Raw genomic sequence first — 10,106 nt, 5'->3', positions numbered from 1 at the left:
TCCTTGCTTAGTCTGGCTAAGTAGCGGTGGGTGCGCCAAGTATTCCTTGAGTTGTGTAAATGCCTTCTCACATTTAGATTCCCAGCCTTGTGCTTTTTTTAGGACTTGAAAGAAAGGGAGACACCTATCTATCAATTTGGACATGAACCTGTTGAGCGCCATTATTTTCCCTGCCAACTTTTGAACTTCATTTAGGTTTGTGGGTGACTTCATCTCAATGATTGCCCAAAATTTCTTGGGATTTGCCTCAATGCCCCATTCCAAGACCATGAACTCTAGAAATTTTCCTTATTTTACTCCAAATGTGCACTTTGTTGGGTTAAGTTTCATCTTGTATCGCCGTAGCACACCAAAGGCTTCTCTTAGATCCTCCATATGTTGTCTGAACTCCATGCTCTTCACCAGTAGATCGTCCCCAAACACTTCCATGTTTCGGCCTATTTGATGTTTAAAAGTCTTGTTTACCAATCTTTGGTATGTTGCCCCCACATTCTCCAAGCTGAAGGCATGACCTGGTAGCTGTATAATCCCTAATCAATTATGAAAGCCTATCTTTTCTTGGTCAACTTGACTCATCCAGATTTGATTATATCCTGAGTAGGGGTCCATGAAACTCAACACCTTGTGTCCTACTGTGGTGCCAACTATCAAGTCTATGAGTGGAAGAGGAAAACTATCGTTTGGGTTGGCCTTGTTAAGGTCTGTGAAGTCCACGCATATTCGTCATTTCCAGTTCGATTTTTTTACCAATACTACATTTGACAACCATTCAGGGTATTGAGTTTCTCTGATGAAACCAGCTGCCAGTAATCGATCTACCTCTTCCACAATCGCCTTGTACTTCTTGTAACTAAAACTCCTTTTCTTCTATCTGATTGCTCGAGCGCCCAGACTGACATTTAGTTTGTGTTCTATCACCTCCACATCAATTCCTGGTATGTCTTTATGACTCCATGTGAAGACATCTTTGTGCATGAGGAGGAGTTGTTTCAGTAGCTGCCTTTGATCGCTCTTCATTTAGGTTCCAATCTTCACGTAGTTCTCTGGTTGAGCTGAATCAGTGTTGATAAGCTCCAACATTGATAAGCTGAATCAACAATGCATTCTTGCTCACTGTTTCCCCTCATCTCCTCTATATTTTTTTAATGTATAGAAATCTTCAATTCTATGGCTGCTCGCATTGTGATAAGTGCAGTACTTCTGGATCTGTCGCCCCTACTCCTGTTCCTTGTCACGCTTAGCCTTTTTGACTTTGTCTTGCATGTGTACACTAGAGTAATGCATGTGATTACCTGTGCGGGTGTTTTGTCTTCCTTTGTGTGGGTTTCTCCTCAATCTTGCTCCTTTATTTTTTTTTTTAATTCCCTTTGGGCACTTGTTCTTCCTTCTTCTCAGGTCTGGTTGTCAAGGCGATCAATGTATCTTTAGCATTGATGAAATCATTGCCCTGTCCATAAATTCTCATAAGGTGGAGGGGGTCCTCCTCGCCAACTCGGCCATCAAGGGAGTTCTTGGCTAGATTACCCCAAGCAGAACATGTGATACCCCGCTTTTATGTATATTTTTATTGAAATGAGTTTTTAAATTAATTAAAATATTGGTTCTTTTATTTTAAATTTATCAAATTTTAATTAGATTTATTTAGTTGTGAAATTTATTTTGAGGTCCTTTCTTAATATTAATTATTGTTTTGTGTTTAAATTGTTGTTTAATTTAATTATTTTATTTTTGGATTTAAAATTTTGTTGTTAGTTTTTACGAGTCAATTATTATATTTTAGCAAGGTTTTGTGTTTAAATTATTTTATTCAATTTATAGCTTTTTAAATTGTTTTTATTGGATCAGTTTCCTAACCAAAGATGTGAGGACTGTACCTCATATCTTTTCCCTCATCTTTTCTTTTCTCTTTTTTCTCCCCTGGTTCTCTCCTCCTGCATGAAGCCTTTCTCTCCTCTCTCCCTGTCGTTTCCTTCAAGCCACCCAGAACCGCCATCGGCTGCCACCGTATGGTGCACCACCCCTCCCATCCGAGCTGCCATTAAGCCGCACGCACCACTCTAAGCCGCGATGTTCTTGAGCTCCAGCATCGCTCTAGTTCCACCTTCAGCCACCACTTCTTCACCACTTCATCATTGTCCTGTTGCCGACCTCAACCACCCATTTCCAGCTCCGATCCGTCGTTGGAGTAGCCCCCACGAGCTCAACTCTGTTTTGGCCTTTTTTCACTTCCACCGTAGTTTTCGCTGCCACCCACGGCCAACCCTCACTTCCACTAGCTTCATAAACACCTCTAAGTTATTCCCTATCAATCCGAAGCCTTGGTTCGTCCCCATTCAAAAGTGGGTATTTTACAACCCACGGCCACATTGTTTTTACATTGTTCCGTTGCTTTTCCTCTACCTTTTGCAGCCCATTGATCCTCCAAAAATTATTATATAGCATTGTAAGTATTTTTCAATCTTCATTTTAGATTTAAATATATTTTTACTTTAATAATAAATTGTGATTAGTTGGTTATGCTGGACTGAGTCCGAGGAGTCGGGGGTCAGATGGATTGGAGGACAGAGTTATTTATATGTTAGTTGATGTTGAGAATTGTTGGTTATATTTTTGTCTTGTCGTTTGCATTGCATAGTGCATGCATGTACATGTGTTGAAAAAGGAAAACTGGATTTTCATGTAATTGCATGCATGTTCATGTGTTGGAACTTGAAAACTGAGTTTTCAAGCGACAAATGATTTTTAGGTATATTTGAATGATTGGATTGACTGGTTTGAGTCAAAGGTACTATAGAGATGGTGGTAAGCAGGGATGGTGGTAGAGTCCCGCCTGTGATTCTTGCCTATGGTGCATGCGACGTAGGGATGGTGGTGAGCAGTAATGGTGGTAGAGTCCCGCCTGCGATTCCCGCCTACAGACGGACTTGTAGGGATGGTGGTAAGCAGAGATGGTAGTAGAGTCCAGCCTGTGATTCCCGCCTATGGTGCACATGTAGGGATGGTAGTAAGCAGGGATGGTGGTAGAGTCCCGCCTGTGATTTCTACCTACAGTGCTTTGATGGTTTAGTTAATGGGTCATTTTCTGGAAAAATGACGAGATTGGATTTTTGGGCCATTATCTAGGGTAATAGTGAGGAAATGTTTTAAAGGAAATATTTTGGGCCAAAAAAGGAATTTTGGCGTGTGTGGAAAAAATGAGGATTTTTGGGACATATGCATATGGCATCATGTTCATGCATATTGTTGTGGCATGGATATATTTTTTTATCTTGTGGGTGTTTGGATTATTACTTACCTGCGGTACCATCTTTAGTACCGTAGACTTTGTTGCAAATGAGGAGGAGGAGGCTGAGCCCGAGGAGGCGGCTCTGTTGGAGTATTGAGTTGGAATTGCTTGTATTGGTGGAAAATATTTCCCTCGCCTATATTTTATGTGTTTTGGAATTTGAGACAATGTTGAACTTTTAGTATTTTATTAGGCTTGTTTTAAGCGAGTTTGTATTTAAACAAAATTTTAGTACTTAGTTGAAAGACTTTCATTATTGCTACGTTATTTTTATTGTACACGTGTTGCATGTACACACACTTGGCACTCGGCAATGGGATGCGTGACCCGTGTTGTCATCATCCCGACGCCTCAATTTTCATGTGTCCGTACATGGGAGTTGGGGATGTCACAGAGCAGCCAACATAATTTTTTCATCTTGAACGTTGGTTGTCCTTTTCTCCTTATTGAACCATGCCAGATATTCCTTCAGGTTTTCCTCTTCCCTCTCTTTCACGGTTAGTAGGTACACCATTGGCCTTATTCGCCTCTAACTAGCTATATACTGGTTTAAAAACTACCTGCCCAATTCTTCAAAGTTGTCAATGGATCCCTACTACAGCGCTATAAACCACCCTCGAGACATTCCCTTTAAAGTTAAAGGGAATTTAAAGGGAATACCGTATATGCAATTTCTCCAGAGAATCCGTGGAGGGTCATGTGAGGTTTGAAGGTTTCTAAGTGATCCACTAGATCTTTAGATCCGACGTACATGTATATTGCTAGGACTTTGAATTTGGTGGCAGGGGTACTACCATGATTTCTACATTGTACGATAGATTAGTGCTAGCCAGCAATTGATACAGTGAAGAAGCCGTCCCTATTTGCTTGGCCATCTCTTCGTATTTGTCCAGCAAACTGAGTAGGTCATGGTGTAGCTTTCTCGTTTCCTCATTTTCTTGAGGAGGTCGGCTAGCTCCAACGTTATATGCTTCTATCTCAACCTTGTCAGTTTGGATGGGCGTTGTGTCCTCCTTTGATGGGCCCTTTTTCACCTTGAGGGTCTTGTTCTCCTTCTGCATAGAGTTTACTTTGGCAGTGAGTTTTTTACTATTTCCTCTATTTTTGCTAGCCTTTCCTCCATGTTTTGTGACGTCACTTCCTAGTTTTTGGTTGCCAAAGATCGAGTGGTGTTGGGCATGTGAAAATCATGCTGGTTTTAGGACAAATAGAGATATCCGACATACAACACCAACTGTTATGGATGTGTTTTACAGCTTCACACACATGATCACCTGCAACTAAAGAGTTGTGTGGCTTTGGGGTTCTGGGGAATGGCTCCAATGCCTAAGTCAGTGATCACAAAAAGAATCTTTATTTTCTAGACAAATGAATCAGATGATCTTCACATACCTAGGTGATATGTATATATAGAGCCTATGAGATTTTTGTTGCCATGCGATAGAGGGCTTATCTATTATTTGAAATTCAAGTCTCAAGATGGAAAGCTTAGCCAAATTCAAATGATCGGATAACTCTCCTTGCCTGGGAGACTCTCAATCAGTTATTCTTTCAATGGTTGGGATGGATTGGACTCTCAAGGGATTGGGTTATTGGCCTAGGTTGTAGCCCATGCCCGTGAAGCAGCCCAATAGGCCTTAGAGTGGTATCAAGCCCATTCCAGTATGAAATTGAAGCTTATGGTTTGTTGGTGAAAATTTTTTTCCCCAAATGTTTGCATTCTTTTTCAATGGCTTTTGCATATCTTACACATCATGCAAAACGACTTTTTAAAATGAGTTGAAGAAATGAGAGGTGCAACTAAGCGCGCAAGCACAAATTGACTTTATGAGCCAGGGGTCTTGCTAGGGTGCTGCCCAAGCCAAATTCTCATTATTTATTTATTTATTTATTTTCAAATTTTTTAAACATCTTTAAATATTTTTAAAAAATAATAAAGTACTAAACACTAATAATTACTTTCTTAAGCATTAAATAATAAAGTTTAAAAAAATAAATAAATATATGAGTGGTTAAAATGAAATAATAAAATGAGAGGGCATACTATCATTTTTCATGAGCCATAGGAATTTGAATATATATATATATATTGTATTATTATATACTTATATACATATATATATATATATATATATATTTATATTACAAGACCTTCATAGAATTTTTGGAGAAGGGATATGGCAGTTGAATTTAACTCCTTATTTTCAACTTCGTAAGAAACTGCTTCCTTTGGTGCTAGACATGGCCCATATCTAGACTCCATATGATTGATCAAGATCAAAATTGGAGTTTTTTTTTTTTTTTTTTTTTTTTGGTTAAAAAAATTATAAAAATCCAGAGCTCACGCTCAAATTACGATTCAATTCAAAGTTTTGTTTACCATCCCTCACATTTTATATATGTATGTGAGGTGTTACAATTTTCTCAACTTCAATCAATCTTCAGCAGCTTGTCACGCCATTCTATTTTGAGCTTATGGTAAACACATATTCAAAGAGAATAATCGATTTTAAAATCATATTCTAAAAGAATAATAATTGGTAGGTGGAACGTCTTGAGATAATCAAACAAAACGTCTTGAGATAATGCAAATCCTAACGCAAATGCAGTGAATCAAAGTAATCTCTTTTTTATTTTTTATTTTTTAATCTTAGAAGTGGCCGGGAAAGATGGTAACAGGCTGTGAATTATCATTCGTTTAGAAAAATAATAAGCCATAAAATGCTTGCACCTGTTATTAGGAAAATATGAATAATAAAAGATATATGTGTAAACGCTTTGTAAATGAGAGATTAAAATAAAATTGACAATAACAAATTAGAAAGAGAGAACTTGGTGTTGAGGCATGTTGTGACAGATGCTTACCTTATGGTAGATTCTGCCGCCTCCAAATCTAAACATGCACTAGGCCATCTTTTTGATAGTCTACTTGTGATATCCACTTCTTCTTTCTTCTTTACATGCTGAGCTTCAATCTACATGCCGAGCTCCGATGGCGTATTTTAAAAGTTATCTAGTGGATTTCAAAGTAAAATAGATATTTTAAAACTTACGAATATTTTAAATATTTTAGAAACATTTATATGTAATATTTCTAGTATTATGATAAGCTTGTTTTTTTTTTTTTTTTTTTTAAGAAGAGCGGAAGGTCACATGTCCATGAGTGACCCCCTCCCATATTTATTAAAAACCCTCACTTTTGGCAGAGGAATACCGTGGAAACAAAACAAAACCCAAGAAAAACCAAAAGAAACCACACTCCAAAAACAAAAAACAACGACAGACCTATAAGACAAGAAAAAACCGGACGTAACATCTTATAGAAGGGAGGCCTAAACTGTCCAAACGGATCAACCCTCGCAAAAACCGAGGCATATTACAAAGAGTATGGAACACCAACTCCTCCCCTGAAGCCCCTGATTTGGCTAACCAATCTGCCACTCTATTACCTTCCCACAAGACATGTTGAAAATGGCATTGTATGGTTGGGGTCAGCTCAATAATTTCCTCCCAAAAATTCTCTAGATACCAAACACCACATCTTCCTCTCCTCTACCAAGAAATAATTACTTGTGAATCCATTTCAACAATCACCTTAGTGATATTTAAAGCTTTGCAAATCCTCAAACCTTGAAGAAGCGCCATAAGTTCTGCTTTATTATTAGAGCCAAAACCAATATATGAAGCATAAGCCTGGACATGTCGTCCTGACTCGTTGCGAATTACCCCCCCAATACCACATGAACCTGGATTGCCAAAACTGCTACCATCCATATTTAATTTATGCCACCCCAATGGTGGCTTAGTCCACCTTACTACTCTGCATGAAGGGACCTTCGGGTCAACCGGTTTTATCTTCAAGGCCTCAAGGATCATACCATCTCGATGAGACAACCGTTTGGGCTGTTTAATCATCTGACAAAGAGAACCAAGCCATATACAAATAGAGTGGACAATAGTGTTAGGGGACTCCAACATACCTTCCATCTGAGCTAGACATCTTCTCCTCCATAACCGCCAAGATACAATGATGGGCATAATACCCACAATAAAACCCACCTGTGTAGATGCATTAGCTCGCCTGAACCAAATCCCTGCATTCTGTTTCCAACTACTTCCAATAGGAATACCAAATATAGTGGCAACAAATGACCATATTTTTTTAGGGAAATCACCCTCAAATAACACATGATTCAAATCTTCAATATGCCCTGCCATACAACAATCACAATTGGAAGCAATAGAAATACCAATACGTTGCAATCTATCATCCACACTCAAGGCCATATGCCGAGCCCTTCAAAAATGTATAGACATTTTTAACGGAATATATTTATTCCAAATCCAAGTATGCCAATCAAGAGGAGATCCCCTAACACGAATACAATTCCAGGCAGATTTAGTAGTAAAAGTACCTGACTCCATCGGAGTCCAAATCAGAACATCCTTTCCAAAATTAGGCCTTGATAATGAAGTTAAAATCTCATCCACCTTCTCCCCCCCTATTAAATTTTCTAACGTATCCATATCCCAACTGTCTGATAACCGACAATCTTTTATTTTAAGCAAAGGTGAGCCAACAGGGGACATATCATTTATAAGTGGGCCATTCTCCCTCCATTTATCATACCAGAAATAAATATCACCTTCTCTAATCTTCCACTTCAAATTATTCAACAACAACGGTATACAGTTTGCAACCATTCTCCAAAACCTAGACCCTTTTGGGGCTTGAACTAAGCACCAAGGTGTTGTGCCCACATATTTTGCTTTGAAAAAGTTGGCCCATAAAGAATTACCTTGAATAAGATTCCACGCAAACCGCATATGCAAAGCTTTCTGACAGTCTTGAAGGGCCCGCAAACCAAGCCCCCCTTCTTCCACCGGATTGCAAATATATCTCCATTCCACCCATTTTCTTTTATCCCGCCCATCTGATTCTCCCCAAAAGAAAGAGCTCATCAATTGGTGGATCTTGGATATGGTAACTTGAGGAACCTGTAAAACAGCCAATAGGTGAATCGCCATGCTAGAAATAACATGTCGTAACAAAATGAGCTTTCCACCAGAAGATAGAAGCCTCATTTTCCAACCACTAATTTTTTGCCTCACTTTATTCATCATATCTTCTAAGTGAACCTGTTTAAGTTTTCCAAAAATAATCGGCACCCCCAAATATTTGCAAGGGAAAGTCCCCTCTCTGAATCCCGTGCTCCGTAACAATCTACGCTTCCTTCTGGAGGAAATTTTATTTGAACAATATAATGCTGATTTCTATATATTGATAGCCTGTCCCGACCACCTCTCATATTGGCTCAGAATTTGCTGAAGGACTCTAACTGATCTCTGGCTACCATTGGAAAAAATCATGACATCATCAGCATACATCAAATGAGAAACAATAGGTGTACCACGGGCCTGTGAGAACAACTCAAACTTATGCTCATGAACACTTCTCTGGATCAACCGGGATAATACCTCTTGTTGTATGATAAATAAATAAGGTGATAGTGGATCACCTTGACAAAGACCTCAGCCTCCCGGAAAGAAGCCCTTAACTGTACCATTCATCATTATCGAATACCAAGGGCTAGAAATACAAAAATGCACCAAATCACATAATTGAGTAGAGAAACCAAACCTGCGCAAGACTTTGATTAGAAATGCACAGTCCACACGATCATAGGCTTTTGCCATATCAACTTTCAGCATAATATTACCCCCATGAATTCTTCTATTAATGGAGTGAACCATTTCCTGAGTGAGGCTAATGTTCTCAAAGATGCTTCTTCCAGGAATAAAAGCACCTTGCTCCAGAGAAATCAGGCGAGGCAATAAACCTGTTAAACGAGATACAATAAATTTGGAGCAAATTTTATAAAAAACAGAGCAAAGGCTGATGGGTCGGAACTTATCAAAACCTGTAGCCGACTCCACCTTTGGTATTAAAACCAAATATGAAGCCGTAAAATACTTGGGAAGATGCTTTGACACAAAGAATTCCTTCACTGCCCTCCACACGTCATCTTTAACAATCTCCCAATAAGATGTATAAAAGCCCGACCCAAATCCATCTGGGCCCGGTGAACTCTGAGATGGAATAGAAGACACAGCCTCAAAAACTTCCTCTATAGTGGGCAGACGAATGAGGGAGGTATTTTCCTCCTCTGAAATGACCGGCGCAATAAAATCTTCAAGACTAGGCTGCTCTGCAGGTGGCTCCCCATGAAAAATAGAAGTGAAGTACTCTACTGCCCCCTGGTGAATACTTTCTGCCGTTTCAAAAGCCACCCCATTTGACCGCATATGTAGAACTTTTTTCCTTTTTTTATTAGCAAGGCAAGCATGGTAGAATTTGGTATTCCAATCCCCCTCCATCTTCCATTTTAACTTAGTCATCTGAGTCAATCTCACCCCTTCCCGACGTCTCCAAAGAGCCAAATCTGAAACTGCCTCGTGTAATTCATTCCCCAAACTGTCTTCCCAAGATATTTGCAATTTCTGCACAATATTCTCAATCTATTTTTCAAGGGCATCAATACGAGTCAAAGTATGGCCGAAGAGCCTTTTGTTCCATTCTCGAAGAGCCACCTTTGTCATTTTTAATTTTCTAATCAGATTATAGATAGCCGATCCATTCATATGGACCACCCAAGCTGACCGAACACAATCTAAAAAATCATGATGGTCCACCCACATCTGTTGGAAACGGAACAGAGCCGGGCCATAGGAGAAAGGATCCTGCATAAGTTCAATGAACATGGGAGCATGATCTGAAGTCGAACGCAGTAAATAAGAACAACAAGCATTAGGAAACAAA

General features: G+C 39.2%; 1 protein-coding gene across 1 annotated transcript; it reads right to left on the bottom strand.

Moving 5' to 3' along the window:
• Window positions 1–4,047: 4,047 nt before the first annotated feature.
• LOC122274547 lies at window positions 4,048–9,592 on the bottom strand. The gene is made up of 8 exons (XM_043083576.1): window positions 9,208–9,592; window positions 8,939–9,126; window positions 8,806–8,844; window positions 8,576–8,704; window positions 7,702–8,425; window positions 7,346–7,497; window positions 6,857–7,201; window positions 4,048–4,341 (listed from the first exon to the last, which is right to left on the bottom strand). The coding sequence occupies exons 1-8, from the start codon at window positions 9,590–9,592 to the stop codon at window positions 4,048–4,050; spliced, it is 2,256 nt and encodes a 751-aa protein (XP_042939510.1).
• Between the last annotated feature and the right edge of the window lie 514 nt (window positions 9,593–10,106).

Source organism: Carya illinoinensis, chromosome 8 (genome assembly GCF_018687715.1).
Source record: "Carya illinoinensis cultivar Pawnee chromosome 8, C.illinoinensisPawnee_v1, whole genome shotgun sequence".
NCBI classification, from domain to species: domain Eukaryota; kingdom Viridiplantae; phylum Streptophyta; class Magnoliopsida; order Fagales; family Juglandaceae; genus Carya; species Carya illinoinensis.
Note: the sequence above shows the minus strand (reverse complement) of the source record. Positions and strands in the feature narration are given on the sequence as shown.